This window comes from Physeter macrocephalus, chromosome 10 (assembly GCF_002837175.3).
Source record: "Physeter macrocephalus isolate SW-GA chromosome 10, ASM283717v5, whole genome shotgun sequence".
Classification (NCBI taxonomy): domain Eukaryota; kingdom Metazoa; phylum Chordata; class Mammalia; order Artiodactyla; family Physeteridae; genus Physeter; species Physeter macrocephalus.
In genome coordinates, this window is record NC_041223.1 from 51,447,998 (window position 1) to 51,467,159 (window position 19,162).

General features: G+C 38.0%; 1 protein-coding gene across 2 annotated transcripts in view; it reads left to right on the forward strand.

The window, feature by feature from the left end:
• The window catches only part of PPIL6 (peptidylprolyl isomerase like 6), a 38,741-nt gene that overhangs the window by 14,992 nt on the left and 4,587 nt on the right, over positions 1-19,162 (forward strand). For both annotated transcript variants that reach the window (XM_007104758.4, XM_028494568.2), the window contains 2 exons: positions 4,503-4,559; positions 15,575-15,710. In XM_007104758.4, coding sequence (XP_007104820.1) covers positions 4,503-4,559; positions 15,575-15,710 — 193 coding nt within the window. The remainder of the gene's footprint in view (positions 1-4,502; positions 4,560-15,574; positions 15,711-19,162) is intronic.

Consider the following 19,162-nt stretch of genomic DNA (forward strand, 5'->3'; position numbering starts at 1 on the left):
CATATGACCCAGCAATCCCACTACTGGGCATATACCCAGAGAAAACCATAATTCAAAAGGACACATGCACCCCAGTGTTCACTGCAGCACTATTTACAATAGCCAGGTCATGGAAGCAACATAAATGCCCATCGACAGATGAATGGATAAAGATGTGGTACATATATACAATGGAATATTACTCACCCATAAAAAGGAACGAAATTGGGTCATTTGTAGAGACATGGATGGACCTAGAGACTGTCATACAGAGTGACGTCAGAAAGAGAAAAAGAAATATTGTATATTAAGCCATAGAATCTAGAAAAATGGTACAGATGAACAGTTTGCAAGGCAGAAATAGAGACACAGATGTAGAGAACATGTATCGACACCAAGGAGGGGAAAGTGGGGAGGCGGGGCTTGTGGTGGGATGAATTGGGAGATTGGGATTGATATATATGCACTAACATGTATAAAATAGATAACTGATAAGAACCTGCTATGTTAAAAAAAAATTCAAAAATTAAGAAAAAAGTAAGATAACATTTTTTTAACCGAAAGATAATTTTTAATGCTCACCTAAAAAAAAAGTGTATGTAGAAAATACAGTGCTTTTAAGAAACATACTAAAGGTGGGAATTTGAAAACAGAATGAAAGAAAAACAGCTTATTTCTCACCAAAGATGTTACATTGTTACAACTGAAGTAAGATCTAAAGCATTTTGGTCTCCATCTTTGCTTTCTATTCAGGTCAGTCCTTTGGCTTTACACAGACTAAGGTGCCTGATTAGCAGTACAAAATTAAATTTTGGAGGCTTTTTAGGAGATATCCCATAGGGAGCAATCAGGCAGCAATTTAAAATTAATTGGCTTATTAGTGTGGAAAGCGATTTGCTTGAACTTGATGAAATATGCAGAGGCTTAAATTAATAATGTTTCATTATTTTTCTATAACCTGGAACATTCTGAGGCTGATGAGGAGGAAAATGTAGATTTAATCCAAGTATCTTGTATGTAAATCAACTGTTTTTTCCTCAGTTTCTCTAAAATGAGGTATCACCAATACTGTTTTCTAACCTAATTATTTTTCACTTTATATAGTATTCATCTTCATATGTCAATATACATAAACACATAAAATGTTTAGGGTCTGCCTAATTTTTCATCACAGTGCTATGCCAATTTAATTAATTTCCCATTTGTGAACATTTAGACTGTTCTCCATTTTTTGTTAGTATAAAACAATCCTTAAGATGGCCCCATATCGGGACTTCCCTGGTGGCGCAGTGGTTAAGAATCTGCCTGCCAATGCTGGGGACATGGGTTCGAGCCCTGGTCCGGGAAGATCCCACATGACGCAGAGCAACTAAGCCTGCGAGACACAACTAGTGAGCCCGCGCACCACAACTACTGAAGCCCACGTGCCTAGAGCCTGTGCTCCGCAACAAGAGAAGCCACTGCAATGAGAAGCCCGTGCACCACAGTGAAGAGTAGCCCCTGCTCACCACAGCTAGAGAAAGCCCGAAGCAGCAACGAAGACCCAATGCAGCCAAAAAAAAAAAATTAATTAAAAATAATAATAATAAAAAAAAAGAGGGCCCATATCAGTGTCTCCTGATACTTAGTTCAGTGTTGACTCTGATGTGTTGGGCTTCCGGATGCTGTGTTCTTTGTTTTGCTTTTGGCTAGACCTCCCCTCACCGCTGTGAGCCCCAGAGCAAAATTTGGGAAAAGTAGGCCATGTTACTTGTCTATTTATTTGAAGTAAAATTTCCAAATAGTAAGTGTATAGATCTCAGGTCATGGTTTCAGATCACAAGGCAGTGATGTTTAAGGACAGTTTGGAAAGGAAATTCTGGTTACTAAATTCAAATCCAAACTGATACATACAAGTTGTACCATGCTGGATAAGGCACTTGTCATCTCTGAATAAGTTTCTTAATCATAATTATAATACCACAGGTTGTGGTGAGGATTCAATGACATGGTATATTGAAAGTGCCAAGCTTTTAAAGTATTCTCTTCCTTCAGATGTCAGATTCCCACAGGGCTGTGAGTAGAATTTCAGAGTACAGGAGCTAAGTGTGGTTTGGTGTTGTGCCTTAGGATGCTTCCAGGCACTATTGCTCGCCCTTTGGGACCAACAGGCCCTACACAGCCTTCCTTCTCCCCCCAACCCCATCTCATCTTCTGACCTCTCCCTCTTGCTCACTCTGCTCCACACATTCGGCTCCTTGCTGTTCCTTAGCACATCAAGCATATGTGTGCCCTGAGGTCTTTTGTTGTTTCTTTTGCCTGAGATATCTACACCCAGCTATTCCTCCATGTATGCCCTTGCATCGACCCCTGATCTGTTTCTGATTTTTGCTAAGAGTTTATCTCAGCGGGGACTACATGACCACCCTATTCAAAAACTGCCACCTTCCTCTCCATATACCTCTCCTCACCGCCTTCTCTGCTACTCTCCTATCCCCTTACCCAGCTTTATTTTTCTTCCTAGCACTTTTCACCACTGGACATACTATTAATATTTCTTTGTTAACTGATTTATTGTCTGTTTCTTTTCACTAGAATATAAGTTCCATGTGGGCAGAGATTTTTATCTATTTTGTTCAATGTTACATCCTCAGGTTGGAGAACAGTGCCTGGCATATAGTAGATGCTTTTTAAGAATTTGTTAAAAGAATGAATGAATGAATGAACAGATAGTTAAACAGGAAACATACATTCTGTTCATTTCTGAAGTATGAAGTTAATGAAGATACTAAGTTATTAAGCCACCTTGGCAGTTATTAAGCCTCTTTATGGCTCCCATAAGCCTACTGCCTTTAGAAGGATCTCGAGATATAGTTTAATACATTTTATCATCATCATGGTCATCAGAATGATGGTAAAGATGATAATGAGAGGATACATTCTATAGGTGTGTGATGCTGCACAATAATAATGGCCACTAATGAAGAAGCATGACACTCTGCCAGGCTCCACACCATGTGCTCTCCCTACATGACTGCTTTCAACCCTCAGAACTATTTGGGAGGCACTGCCCATTATCCCTGTCTATATAGATGAGGAAACAGTTTTAGAAAAGGTAACCAACATCAAGATTGAAATCAAAATCATCTGACTCTGAAGTTTACTTTTAACCACTATTCTGCATTGCTGAATTTGTTGTCAGAAATATAGAAATAATATTAGATATCCAAAGCTGAATTCAAGGGGGTGGGTTATGGACACAAAAAATATTAAATACTGATTGAAATGGTGTCAATATAAAATATTCACCTGGGAGATCTAAAGCACAGGGCAAGAGTAATGGCAGGTGTTGGAGACAGAGGGCAAGGGAGTGACACTGGTGCTTACATAAGTTAGCAGGGGAGGGGAAATCACCTGGGCAGATTTGCCTGAGTTGAAGGAACTGGTGCTAGAGGACATTCAAGTTCCACACACCTGGATTTAGCCTGGGGCTACTGCAGCAGGCTCCTGAGAATAGCCATAGGCTGGGGGGTGAATGGGGGGGAGGCAGACATATCAGGCAAAATAGTTGGAGACTTAAGGCTTATCAGTTAACTTCTGAACCAGCTTTATGAATAGTACAATTTAAATGCTCTATGCCCCTGTCCTGCATAAATTCTCTCCCCATGCTTGCATCAGATTTCTTTAAAATAGCACAGACTCTTTTATTATAGATAAAGCACTCATATTGAGTTTAAATGGCACAGTCCTTCAACAGTTATTTATTACGCACTATTCAAGGAGGGTGGTCTAGAGAGCTGAAGGAAGTAAAGGGGGTGATGGGGAAAACACAGACCTCAGAGACCTCTAGTTTCATTAGAGCTAGCTTTGCTTCCCTGGTAGCTGTGAATTGATAAAAAAAAATAACTTGTGCATGGAGGATTTTTATAGTAGGATCATTGCCTAAGCCAAAATATGCATATAATGCATATAATGTGAAACAAGTCCTATAAATACCATTTTAAAAAAACCTCATTATATTACAAAGGAACTTCTTTTCTAAAATACCAGATAAATGAGTTACCACCATAGGGCAAGGAATAAAAATTTGAACATTAATTCTTTTTAGAGTATCTATTTTTATTCTTGTGTTAAAAAGACCTTACGGTTCCTATTTCATCCTCTCAGCTTAATCTTTCCATTTTTCTGAAAAGCAAGATGTATCATGGAATAACTTGTGAAATAAGCAGAATTTATATGAACACACACTCTTTAAATCGTGACCACAATTATAATTTAATACTTCATCATTTCAAAGGTTTTGCATTAATTTTAACCTATTTCAGAGTTATGAGGGGAAAAAAATGGGATCATAAATGTAAAAGTACTTACAAAATACAAGTGAAATCATTATAGAAGTATTTTCATAGTATAGATATTGGAACAATTAGGTAACTTACTCTAGTTATTGTTATAAGTGGAATCATAATTTAAAGCATTCTTTCCCTGCCATTACTGTATTCTCTTTTTTAGTCTCAGAATGTTAATGTTTTGCTGTTTCTCAGATATAGTTGCTGGAAAAGGAGATGGTGGAGAGTCAATTTATGGACCAACATTTGAAGGTATGTATCTTTAAATTTTGTCAGTCATATTTTTTTTTTTTTGCGGTACGCGGGCCTCTCACTGTTGTGGCCTCTCCCGTTGCGGAGCACAGGCTCCGGACGCGCAGGACCAGCGGCCATGGCTCACGAGCCCAGCCGTTCCGCGGCATGTGGGATCCTCCCGGACACGTGTCCCCTGCATCGGCAGGCGTACTCTCAACCACTGCGTCACCAGGGAAGCCCTGTCAGTCATATTTTAATTGATTATTCAAATTTAACAGGACTGCACGATTTCACACCCCAAATTAGGTAGTGTTTGGGGTAATATACTACAAGTACACATACTAAAAGTGGGAGTTTAAAATAGGGTAGGTGGGAAGGCATCCCAGTCCAGTTCAGAACAGCTTTGTACATAAAATTTTTCACTTGCCTAATTATGTTATTTCTTTAGGATAAGTTTCTAGAATTAGGATTGTAGGGGTAGAAGGGAATTTATATTTTTAAGGCTTGTACTTTGCCATGCTCACACTTAGAACTGGTACCTTGATAATCATCCTACTAAGACTGCTGTTGGGGATTCTGAGAAGATGATAGTGGTGGTGGCATAGTTCTTTAATTTTTTGAAATCCCAACATAAATACAGACAAAAAAAAATTAAATATGAAAACTAAAGACCCATGGATAACACAACAAAACTAGGTGACAAGGTATCTACATGAATTCCAAATATAAACAGGTAAGGACAAACTACCAACAGCCACAAAATCTGCATGGTATCAGCATGTATGTGAGAGAAAGCAGGGCATCTGACAGAGCTGAGATATAGAACCCCACAATAAGCAATAGCAGGTGAGTGCATGGAGCCCCTCAGAAGGCTTGAGGAGGCTGGAGCAGTCTAACCTCTGTGAACTCTCAAAACCGATCTGAAAGGCCTGTCTTCCAGGACAGGCCCTCACTGAGGAAGAAGTGCTGGGAATGGAATAAAAATTATGCAGGTATCGGGACAACAGTGATAAAGAGGGAAAGGCAACAGAGTCAGGAAATCTCAGAAAGCAAGTTGCCACACAGCTGAACAACACATGAAAACAGCACAAGAGGGAACTTTGTGAAGTTAGGAAAACTACCTTCCTTCTAAAGCCACACCTACTTCTAAACATTGAGGAATACTAATTTTACATAAAACTAAAGTTGCATTAAAAAGCAGCAGAAATTTTCATGATTATTTAAGAAAAAAAAAAAGGAGCACAGTAACATTGCTACAGATAATGAAAGTACCCTAGAAAGAAGGCTCACAGAACAGAGCAAAACTGTAAGAATTTCAAAACGAGCTAAAAGACATGAAGACAATGATATAAGACAGGAAAGAACTCATAAATCAAAATGAGGAAGCTTTAGACATGAGGTTACAGAACTAAAGAAAAGAATTAACAATAAAAGAAAATTTCAGAAATGAACAAATTAGAAGGAACACAAGACCAAATAGGCAGTCCAGTGGTTAAGACTCTGCCCTTCCAATGCAGGGGGCATGGGTTCAATCCTTGGTTGAGGAACTAAGATCCTACAATGCTGTGTGGCATAGCCAAAAAATAAAAAAATAAGAGAAGTAGAAGGTAGAAGAAGGAAATTTTTTTTAAACCACAAAGAGATGAAGATAAAAAAGGATTTACAAGAAAGTGATAAATACTAAAGATATAAAGAGAAGATCCAGCATACAGATGGTAAGTATTCCTAAGGAATTAAACCAATGCAAGGGAACGGAACAAACACTAAGAATTATAATTAAAGAAAACTTTCCTGAAATAAAAAAGGATTTGATATTCTATATTTTGTTTTGGGTGGCGATTACACAACTATACCCAACTGTCAAAATGCATCAAAGTGAACATCTAAGATACATGCATTTTACTGCATGTTTATACCTCAAGTAAAAATATCTGTTTAAAAACTTGAAACTGGGCTTCCCTGGTGGCGCAGTGGTTGCGCGTCCGCCTGCCGATGCAGGGGAACCGGGTTCACGCCCCGGTCTGGGAGGATCCCACATGCCGCGAAGCGGCTGGGCCCGTGAGCCATGGCCGCTGAGCCTGCGCGTCCGGAGCCTGTGCTCCGCAACGGGAGAGGCCACAGCAGAGGGAGGCCTGCATACCACAAAAAAAAAAAAAAAAAAAAAAAAACAAACTTGAAACTACTTACTGAAAGAACACACAGCTACCGGACAATACTGAACCAGAACAACCAACACCAGACATATTTTACTAACGTTATTAGATATTAAAGAAAAAGAAAAAAATTCTTTGGGCAGGTAGGCAAAAACAGCAAGTGATTTATAAGGGAAAGAAAAGTACATTATCATCATACTCTTATGCCAGAAGAAAATACAGTAATATATTTAGGATGCTCAAGGAAATGAAAAGTGAACTGGGGACTTTATATCCAATCAAACCGAATTTGAATTATAAAGGGCACACAGAGTTATCAACATGTAAAACTTTAGGGAATAGTGTTGTCATGAGTCCTTCCTGAGGAATCAGTGACTGTAGCATGAGTTTCATTCAGCCAAATTACAAGAGGGCCCCTGAAAGAAGAACTGGTGGTGAGCATTAATCATATAGTTACTTATAAAACTAAAATTTAATGAGGATTAAAAGGGTGAGAGTATGGTATACAATGACTATATGCTTAGTCTAACAATTTATTTTAAATGAAAGAAATGGGGAGAATATATGCAAAATTTTAAACTATTTGCAGTAAATTTTACTGGTGATGGTATTATTAACATTATTTTGAGATTGTTATATATATAATGTAGGAAAAAAACAAGTAAATAATTATGGGAATTTCTAATTTCATCATTTCCTGTGTCCTTGAGAACTGGAATCTTCAATGTGGAAGAAAGGAGATACAGATGAAATACGATAGAGGTTAATAAGTAAAATATTCCATAGTCCTGAATTTGAATTGGAAATATCACTTTAAACTCAAGAAATATTATATCTGTATCTATATATAATCTATACCTGTATCTATAGTTCTGCCCATGGAATTCATCTGCAAACAATGACCAGCCGAGTAATGACATACACTCCTGGAATTTAGACTGTTGTTTTGAAATGTCATTTCTTGATTAAAGAAACCAGGGCCTCTGGGACAAATGGCAGATTCCAGTTCTGAGACAGGAAATTTTGAAATGAGCCTGGAACCTCAGTCATGCTATCATGGCATCAGATAGCCAGGAGCGCTATTAAAGATTTACTGGGGTCATGGCAAAAGGCTCAGGAGCCAATTTGAAGAGTCTTTCACTGGCCAAAGATGAAATAATTTGAATAGTAATTACAGTTGATTGAAACCCAACAAATATTTTAAATCCATGCGTTCATAAAGATATTATAAAATAAAACCTACTTGCTTACCTCTGGGGGAATGATAGGAAATGAATTCATTATCTTGAAAACTGATAAATATAGGTAAAGAATCAAGCATTTACCTTGCCTTTCCTATAGGAACTATACCAAACTGTAGATAAGGGGAAACATCTTGTTATAAAAGTATTCCAATTAATAATGAAAAGGAAAAATAAAATTAGAATGTCACCATTTTGCTGCCTCCAGGAAAATAATGGTTGTAGGCATTTGCTGCATCAGCATCTGCTAACTTCACAAAAACAGAGACAATCAGACAGTATGAGCCTTCTGTTGAGAGGACACACTACCAAAGGGATAGAACAAGAGTCTGATGAAGCTGTTGATCCTAGCTTCCAATTTGCAAGAAATGCAATCAGTTCTGCTACAATGTGTTCTTAAAAATCTCTGTGCTATGTAAAATCATGCAATGAAAACCACAGGACTTATGGCAAAACTGAGGTAAAAAAACTTCCTCGGTGACACATTAATAACTAATAACCTAATAAAAACAGTAACACAGTTTTATATATACTATGTGGTCAAGAAATACATCAGTACCATAATAAATAAGGCACTTTACCCTGAAAACTCCTTGACATCTGTGGAGGTGGCATGGGAAGAGCTGCAGCTTGTGAGTGATCTTGAGGTGGCAGAAGGAGCATTCTCTGCAGCCAGAGGGAAGCTGTAACTCCAGATGTGGGTGGACGCAGCTCATACGTGGTGACGGATGTGGCTGGTCACGTCTGAGGTGTGTGTGTTCCTGGGGAGCTAGCTCAGTTCAGCAGAGGCAGTTTCCTACATTCGCCTGGTGGTTCTCCTGGAGGGAACTGCGTTAAAGCAGGGGTGAGATTCATCATGCTCAAATCATTCCCTCCCTAATATATCGATCAAGGTGAAACAACATGCATCTTCAACACAAGTATTAGCACAGAACCCACAGGACAGGGAACAGAGAAACCTGTTGAACTGCACCGTGTGTGCAACCGGCAAACCCTGGCCTGGGAGAAATTCTACAGGTGAAATAGCTTAGGTTCATTAACAGATCAAGTGTAAAAAAAGAAAGGGATAGAGGTAGAACCTGTGGAGGGAAGGCTGGCAAAGTTCTTTTTCTTGGTCTGAATGGTGGTTAAAAGGGTATTTGCCTTATAATAACTTTAACAATAATTCTAACTATAGTTTTCCATGGCTTTTTGTGTCTATATTTTAATACAATGAAAAGGTTTAAAAAATAGTATTCAATCAATGGCCAAAGGAAAAGGGAAAAGTAAAAGCTAGTTTTCCTTCTAAATTCATGTGGAGACAGCTTTATCAAATGAAATCATTCAAGTGACACCACTCATTTATTTATTCAGAACTTTTAACTCTTAGTTAGGTGGCGACATGGTACTAGGACCTTAGGAAACAAAGATGATGTGACCAAGTTTCCACACTCCAGGATTTTAGTGCTTTTGTACAGACAGACATTTAAACAGATAAAGTACAGGCGTGGTGCCCATCACCATTACAGAGGAAGAACCCAGTGCTGTATGAAAAAGGAAAGAACAGCTGCCTGGAAGAGCTGGGGGCGGCACCCAGAGCAGCTCTGAGCTGGGTCTGAAAATAAGACGTTGCAGAGAAGGAAAGGACGTGTGGGCAGCTTTCCTGGCATCCTTAATCCCTGATCAGAGTCTACCATACCTCTCCACCCCATGGCCATTATCAGATCACCCAAACTCTTTCTGCTTGGAGGTGCAATTCTGGGCAGAACTTGGGTCTTCTGTTCAGTAGGAGACTGATCTCTTGGCTCATTTCTTCACTTGCCCCTTTGGACATCCCTGTGCCTCCGTCCATTCCCCTTTGCTCCCATCCTTAGATACTATGGGGATTCAGTCTCCAGCTGGATGCCTGGCTCCTCTGGTGCCCAGGGAGCCCGGTGGGTTTAGGGAAGCTCTGATTCTTCAGTTTGTCTGTGTTTCACTTCACACAATCAAGTGAAAAGGAGAAATGCTCCAGGAGAAATGAGTGGCTGAGAGAGAGAGCACAGGGCCAGTACTCAGTACAGCTAAAGCATGGGTTTCCCTCCTTCATTTATACTCACCACCCCCGCCTCCACATGGAATGTTAATATGTTGTTGACAGGCGGACCTGCCTCCACATTTCTCTCATTGGACTGTATTTCCATGAGATGCAGAATTAAAACCCAGGGCTTGTTAAAAACAATCACAACCACAAAAATCACTTTTATTAAGCTTAACACAGTGAATTTAAAAGAATGAAATATATATATATAATTCAATTAGTTGATTCTTTTGTAAATTGGTTAATCTTTTTTTTTTTAACTTGAGGAGAGTCTGTTTTGCTTTATTTATTTTTTAAAAAATCATTTATTTATTTTTGGCTGCATTGGGTCTTCATTGCTGTGCATGGGCTTTCTCTAGTTGCGGCAAGCGGGGGCTACTCTTCCTTGTGGTGCACGGGCTTCTCATTGCAGTGGCTTCTCTTGTTGCTGAGCACAGGCTGTAGGCACGTGGGCTTCTGTAGTTGTGGCACACGGGCTCAGTAGCTGTGGCTCACGGGTTCTTGAGCGCAGGCTCAGTAGTTGTGGTGCACAGGCTTAGTTGCTCCACAGCATGTGGGATCTTCCCAGGCCAGGGCTCGAACCCGTGTCCCCTGCATTGGCAGGCAGATTCTTAACCACTGCGCCACCAGGGAAACCCTGCTTTCTTTTGAATCACAACTTTTTTTCTCTTCCCAAATCCTGTTTTGAAATTAGAGGCTGAATATCAACCCTTTCCCCCCGCCACCTTGTCTTTAAATGAAAGTGAACATTAATAAAAAGCAGAGAGCCTGATGCACTGTCAATATTCAATAATGCAACTAAGTTATGCAAAAGTATTTTTTAGTAGAAATAAGAACTGAAGATAATGTGGTCTGGGTAGCCATTTAAGGGCTATTCATTTTTTTAAATTGTGAGATTTATCTTATATAGAGAAACTGCATATGTACAATTTAAAAATAATTATAGGGACTTCCCTGGTGGTCCAGTGGCTAAGACTCCGCGCTCCCAATGCAGGGGGCCTGGGTTCGATCCCTGGTCAGGGAACTAGATCCCACATGCTGCAACTAAGAGTTCACATGCTGCAACTGAGACCAGGCGCAGCCAAGTAAATACATAAATAAAAATATTTTTTAAAATATATATTTTTAAAAACTTAAAAAAAATTATAAAGCAACCCCCCATATTACCATCTTTGTCAAGAAAGAAAAACTTCCAGCATGCCAGAAGCACCCCATTTGTCCATCCTCAATAATAATTCCATCTCCCTATTAGAGGTAACCACTACCTGACTTTTTCCTTGCTTTTCTTGTTAAACACTTGTGTATGGATCCCTAAATAACAGAGTTATTGACTGTTTTTGGACTTTATATAAATGGACTTATATGGCAGGCATTCTTTGTGTCTTGTTTCTTTTGTTCATCACTGCCTATGAGATTCATCCATGTCACCTATAGCTGGAATACTCTCATTTTCACTACTGTTTAATATTATGAATATACCCGAATAATCTATCCATTCAAGTACTGATAAACACTTGGCTATTTATCCCTAACATCATGTACACAATCAACATGTTTTAAAATAAATATTTCAGTGTCAAAGAGTGTTCTGCCTATGTTCTCATCTAGGAGTTTTATGGTTTCAGGTTTTACATTTAGGTCTTTAATCCATTTTGAGTTTATTTTTGTATATAGTGTGAGGGCATGTTCTAATCTCATTGTTTTACATGTAGCTGTCCAGTTTTCCCAGCTTATTGAAGAGACTGTCTCCTCTCCATTGTATATTCTTGCCTCCTTTTTCGTAGATTAATTGACCATGGGTGCATGGATTTATTTCTGGGCTCTTTATTCTGATCCATTGATCTATGTGTCCGTTTTTGTGCCAGTGTCATGCTGTTTTGATTACTGTAGTTTTGTAGTATATTTTGACGTCTGGGAGAGTGGTACCTCCAGCTTTGTTCTTTTTTTTTCCCAAGGTTCCTTTGGCAATTTGGGGTATTTTGTGGTTCCATATGAATTTTAGGATTATTTGTTCTAGTTCTGTGAAAACTGTCATGGGTATTTTGATAGGGAGTGCATTAAATCTGTAGATTGTTTTGGGTAGTATGGACATTTTAATGATATCAATTCTTCCAATCTAAGAACACAGGGTATCTTTCCCTATGTGTCCGTTTTTGTGCCAGTGTCATGCTGTTTTGATTACTGTAGTTTTGTAGTATATTTTGACGTCTGGGAGAGTGGTACCTCCAGCTTTGTTCTTTTTTTTTCCCAAGGTTCCTTTGGCAATTTGGGGTATTTTGTGGTTCCATATGAATTTTAGGATTATTTGTTCTAGTTCTGTGAAAACTGTCATGGGTATTTTGATAGGGAGTGCATTAAATCTGTAGATTGCTTTGCATCTTTTTTTTTTTTTTTTTTTTTTTTTTTTGCAGTACGTGGGCCTCTCACTGTTGTGGCTTCTCCCGTTGTGGAGCACAGGCTGCATCTTTGTTTCTTAAGGCAAAAGAAATTAAAACAAAAATAAACAAATAGCCTAATTAAACTTAAAAGCTTTTGCACAGCTAAGGAAGACATCTGCAAAACAAAGAGACAACCTACTGAATGGGATAAAATATTTGCAAACGATATGACCGACAGGGGTTAATATCTCCAAAACATGTAAACAGCTCATACAACTAACTCCATATAAAAAAAAAAAAAAAAGAAAAAGAAAAGAAAAGAACCCTATCAAATGGGTAGAAGACCTGAATAGACATTTTTCCAAAGAAGACATACAGATGGCCAACAGGCAGGTGAAAAGATGCTCAACATCACTAATTATTAGAGAAATGAAAATCAAAACTACACTGAGGTATCACTTCACACCAGTCAGAATGGCCATCATCAAAAAGTCTACAAATATCAAATGTTGGAGAGGATGTGGAGAAAAAGAACCTTGTACACTGCTGGTGGGAATGCAGTTGGTGTAGCCACTATGGAAAACAGTATGGAGGTTCCTCAAAAAACTAAAAATAGAACTACAATATGATCCAGCAATTCCACTCCTGGGTATATATCCAGAAAACACAAGAACACTAATTCGAAAAGATACATGCACCCCAATGTTCAAAGCAGCACTACTTACAGTAGCCAAGCTATGGAAGCACCCTAAGTGTCCATCAACAGATAAATGGATAAAGAAGATGTGGTATATATATATATACAATGGGATATTACACGGCCATAAAGAAGAATGAAATACTGCCATTTGTAGCAATGTGAATGGACTGAGAGAATATTATGCTTAGTGAAATAAGTCAAAGAAAGATAAATACTGTATGTTATCACTTATATGTAGAATCTAAAAAGTAATACAAATGAATGTATATAACAAAACAGAGACAGACTCACAGATACAGAAAACAAACTAGTGGTTACCAGAGGGGAGAGGGAAGGGGGGAAGGGCGAAGTAGGGATATGAGATTAAGAGATACATACCCCTATGTATAAAACAGAAAAACAACAAGGATATCTTATATAGCACAGGGAATTATAGCCATTATCTTGTAATAACTTTTAATGGAATATAATCGGTAAAAACACTGAATCACTATGCTGTACACCTGAAACTAATATTGTAAATTAACTACACTTCAATTAAAAATATAAAAAATAAAATATTTCATTAAAGCAGCAGTTTAAAAATGCTAGGTAGCACACCCAATTTAATTTTATATAACAATAAATAATTAGTGAATAGCTATTATTATTTAAATATGCTGGTAAAATTAAGGCAGTAGGTTTAAAAAAATTGATGTTGCAGGATTCAAGTCCAATTTCTACTTGACATTATTGTCTTCAGAAAATTATATAGAAATGTCCCAAATTGTCTGCTTATTCCCTTACCAGAGAGAATAGAGGCAGTTTCCCCAAACTTGAGAAAGCAGTAGTGCTTTCATTATAAACATCAGAATGAGTTTTATATTAAATAAATTCAGAAGCTGATTTTCTTCAGCAGGTGAATTCTGATTTCTGTTTCAAACAAAGTTACACCCTTAATGCTTTAAAAGTTCTCCCATAATCACAGAATTTTTGGTAAAAATGTTACAACTCTATAAATTTTTTTCCAATTACTTTCAGAATTTAAGAAAAACTGATCATAATATCTAAGAGCAAAGACAAATACCATTTTGTTAAAACTCTCTGAATCTCTGCTTGGGCAGATTTCTATGCCATGTGATTTTTCTGTGAAATTAATGGGCTATTCTCTATTCCACTGAAATGAATATGGAGTATCAATGTAATTATAAAGATTTATTTGCACAAAAATACTTTATTTTCATTTCATAAGATTTCAGAGGTCTTTATTCAGTGTGCAGTTTAACAAGCTAAAAGTAACCACCATAGATATGGCTTAATTGCTTTGTTGTCTTAGCTTTGAAACTTAAAATGAGAATAGTCAGCAATTGCAGTTTAAGAAAATCTTGAGTTAATATTCATATCTCTCAATTATTCCCAGAATTTGATAAAGTTATTGAATGAAAACTTTTACTGAATTTCTCTTCTATTACTTCCTTCTGTGTTTTTGAGTTTGGAGGCAAATCTTATTTCATGCTGGAAATGGTTCTTCCTGAAAATGGTGGCCCGATAATCACCATATAATTTTTACTTGTTAATCTTACACTAAAAAAATCACTTTCCACAAAATCTTGGTCAACCCATATAAGGTTTGAGATTAAAATCTGTTTAAAGACTACTAAAAATAAGCATAAATTAACTTATTTTCATCATCAATATTTAAGGCAACACATGTGCCAAGTAATGTGCTAGGGGGCCCTGGGGCTAAAGCGATGATGAAATAAAGCCCCTGCCTTCACAAACATGAAACAGCCTGTAAACAATTACATATAGTGGTTTTTTTTTTTTTTTTTTTTTGTGGTATGCGGGCCTCTCACCGCTGTGGCCTCTCCCGTTGCGGAGCACAGGCTCCAGACGCACAGGCCCAGCGGCCACGGCTCACGGGCCCTGCCACTCCGCGGCACGCGGGATCCTCCCGGACCAGGGCACGAACCCGCGTCCCCCGCATCGGCAGGCAGACTCCCAACCACTGCGCCACCAGGGAAGCCCACATATAGTGTTTTAAAGACTATAATAGAGGTCTGCAGAAGATGCTGTGAGGGGAAGGGTCTGTCTGTGAAAGGTTTCTCCAAGGAGTCGTTTTTAATAATTACATTGATAGTCTGAATAAAATATTACTGCCAAAACAATACAAGAATGTTTGCTGACTTTTATTCCTAAAAAAAGGTATGTGCTTCCTTTTATATTATTAATTTCAAGTTCTTCCTTTTACATTATCTATTTTCTTAGCACACTTGTTTTTAGCTATATTAATGATAAACTAAAGGTAAATGCTCAAATAGGTCTAAGACTTTCCAGCTTCTCTTTTTTAACAGCCCAGTTGAGTGAAAGTAATATGAAACAAATAGAATATTTACAATTTGGAATATATTGCTAAATATGACTGAGAACCCTTGTTACCAAGCATTGTTTGTGCTTTATGTATTACTATCAATCAAGAAAATAGAAATATTTTAGTGACCTATTGCATATTGTCTTTTCTAGATGAAAACTTCTCAATTCCTCATAATAAAAGGGGAGTTCTTGGAATGGTCAACAAAGGCCGTCACAGCAATGGGTCACAATTCTACATCACACTACAAGCAACTCCCTATCTAGATAGAAAATATGTGGCTTTTGGGTATGTGCATTGTAAGTTCATCTATATAATATTCATATATGTAAAAATGTGGTTCAAAAAGATGTGGGTAAGTATTGTACATAGTCTACGGGTAACTAAAAATAGAATTTAAAAGCAAAAGTAATACAAATCCTGTAGACAAACATGTTCAGAAATAAGTATTTCATAAGAAGCTTTCTATCTATAATAAACACGGAAACCATTTAGGCACAGCCATTATAATGTCCTGTGCATCCATCCATCCATCCATCATCCATCCTTCTATGGATCTTCAGCCTCAAGGATATTGTCAATTCTTTTAACTATGAATAACACCATAGTTCTTAATAATGTAGATATATTTAGATACAGAAGTGAGGTGAAGCCATTTATGTAATTGTCCATGAACATTGTGAAGAGAGAAATAAAATCGTCCAAGCTACAAGTAACTTTTTTTTTACTGAGCAATTTAAAATATGGAAATATCTCAGGTAATAATTACTAGAATATTATTAGCAAGATGCTTATAGGCATGTGGACCTAATATGGATGGTGATTATACTTTTCATCACTCCCGTGTTTCATATCTGTTTGATTACTGAAATGAATATAAATTGAAGCTTACTTTGTCTTTCCTGAAATGATGTATAAGGTATCAGAACTTTTCTGAATATTAGATTATTCCAGCTACTCCACAGGGATAATTACTGACTCTTCATCCTCAGAAAAAATTCCAGGCCAATGTTAATTTTAAGCACAATTTAAAAAAAAATTTAAGCACAATTATTCCTTCAGTGTAATGCAGGTGATATTTCCAGGTTGAAAAAGCAGAAAGTATATTTTCATCCAAAGGAGACTTCTTTAAAGAGATGATTTTAACAGCTACATAAGCTAAAATAATGCATTTTCCTCCATCTTCCCTGGTCTTAATAAACTATATTCTGATTTTGAAAATGCATTCTTCAATTATTTTTTAAATCCAAATAATTCTTACAATTTCTTAGATCTTTTAAATATCTTCCTGTCATCTTGCTGGTAGTATCTTGCCCTCAACCATATGCTTAGGTGATCCTTTATATCCTTCCAAAAGGTACCTTTCTCAAATGCAAACATGACTACTTTAAAAAATTTAGTGACTCCTTCACCACCTCCAACCCCAGATGCATAAAGCCTAGAGTTCAGAGCAGCATTCCAGGTCCTCCACCCTCTGGCCCCGCATCTTTTTTCAGCCTTTACTGCTGCTGGCCTTCTGACCCATTCATTCAACCAGCATTTTATTAGGCACCTAACAAGTGCCAGTCCCGGTGCTCAGTCCTGGGGCAAGAGTGATGTGGCACAACTTCCACCCTTCAGGGAGCCTATATAGTGTGTTGGAAAACCCAACAACTGTTAAGACAGTGAGACATGAACATGCAAGCCCTGTAAAGAGTGCACTGGGAATACAGGAGAGAGGGCAAGGCAATAAGTGCCCTCCAACTCCTTAGTAAAAGCCAATGCAGATCCTACAGGATGGTAGTGGAGAGGAGGAGTGCTTGGTCTCCTTTTGGTGATTGCCTTTTTCCATGTGATTCATCTTTAGGGGAATCTCTCACACTAATTCGTTATCACCAACACACTGGCCTCAGGGAGGCGCTGCACTGCTTTTCTTGCTCTAGCCTAAGTATAATCTCAATTTTTTTCCCTTAAGCCTCCAAGTAACAGCTGAGTCTGGGCTGAAATATTTAAACAAGACCTGACAGAACGTTAGGGGAGAAGCAGAAAAGTAATACCATAATAGGCAACTAGATAATCTGACAAAATATAACTAACTCCTTCAGGGATACCCTCCTTCCCTGCTGTAGAGCTGCCTCTAGTGGAAGATGCTTTCTCTTCCCTATCATCACAGAGCACCCGCAGGTTTATCTGAGCTTCCAGAAGCCCATGTCCAGACATGGTTAGCAAGGTCCAGAGAGGTACAGAAATTTCCTTTCCTATTTGAGACAGACCCTCCTTCCAAGCCCTAGTTTCTGGTACATGAACTTGCCTTGTCTTCAGATGGATGACACTGGGAATGCCCTTTAGGGGAGATTGCATCAACCCACAGTCTTCTTGATGGCCCTGCCCTGTGGTTTCACAGGGAAAGAATATCAAAATACAAGCCTGTAAGATCTCCATTCACACATACATAGGTCAAAGGGGTATATGTTGGGGATAGTGCTGGGGAGGAATTAATTTCATTATAAGGGACCCCTAAAGTGGGGAGGAGTCACGGGAAGCTTCATGAGAAGGTGAAATGAGTACTGAAAGTCATGTAGAAGTTAGCCAGATAGAGAAGGCTGGAAATCAAAGTGAGTAAAATAAGTTTTAGAAAGAGTGAAGAACCTCTGTAGAGAGACCCTAAGGAGTATCCTATCTATCAGTCATTTAGTTTGGCTAGAGCTTAGAGCCCAGGGGGAAATGGAGAGAGTAGAGGCTGGAAAAGATGAGACAGCCAAGTCCCGGCTCTCAAAGGGCTGTGGGTGCCATGCTGCTGAGCACAGACCCCCACCTGAAGGGGCTGGGAAGCCATGGGAGAATTTTAAATTGGAAGCAACATGACCAGGTTCCTGTTCTGAAAAAAATCTCTTTTTAGCAAAAGTGAGGAATTAATTGGCAAAGGATGAAAATGAAGGTAGAAAGGCCAGTTAAGAAGTGATGGTAGGGGAAATCGACAGTAACACAATCATAGTAGGGGACTTTAACACCCCACTTTCACCAATGGACAGATCATCCAAAATGAAAATAAATAAGGAAACACAAGCTTTAAATGATACATTACACAAGATGGACTTAATGGATATTTATAGGACATTCCATCCAAAAACAACAGAATACACATTTTTCTCAAGTGCTCATGGAACATTCTACAGGATAGATCATATCTTGGGTCACAAATCAAGCCTCAGTAAATTTAAGAAAATTGAAATCATATCAAGTATCTTTTCTGACCACAACGCTATGAGACTAGATACCCATTACAGGAAAAGATCTATAAAAAATACAAACACATGGAGGCTAAACAATACACTACTTAATAACAAAGTGATCACTGAAGAAATCAAAAAATACTAAGAAACAAATGACAATGGAGACACGACGACCCAAAACCTATGGGATGCAGCAAAAGCAGTTCTAAGAGGGAAGTTTATAGCAATACAATCCTACCTTAAGAAACAGGAAACATCTCGTATAAACAACCTAACTTTGCACCTAAAGCAACTAGAGAAAGAAGAACAAAAAAACCCCAAATTTAGCAGAAGGAAAGAAATCATAAAGATCAGATCAGAAATAAATGAAAAAGAAATGAAGGAAACAATAGCAAAGATCAATAAAACTAAAAGCTGGTTCTTTGAGAAGATAAATAAAATTGATAAACCATTAGCCAGACTCATCAAGAATAAAAGGGAGAAGACTCAAATCAATAGAATTAGAAATGAAAAAGGAGACGTAACAAC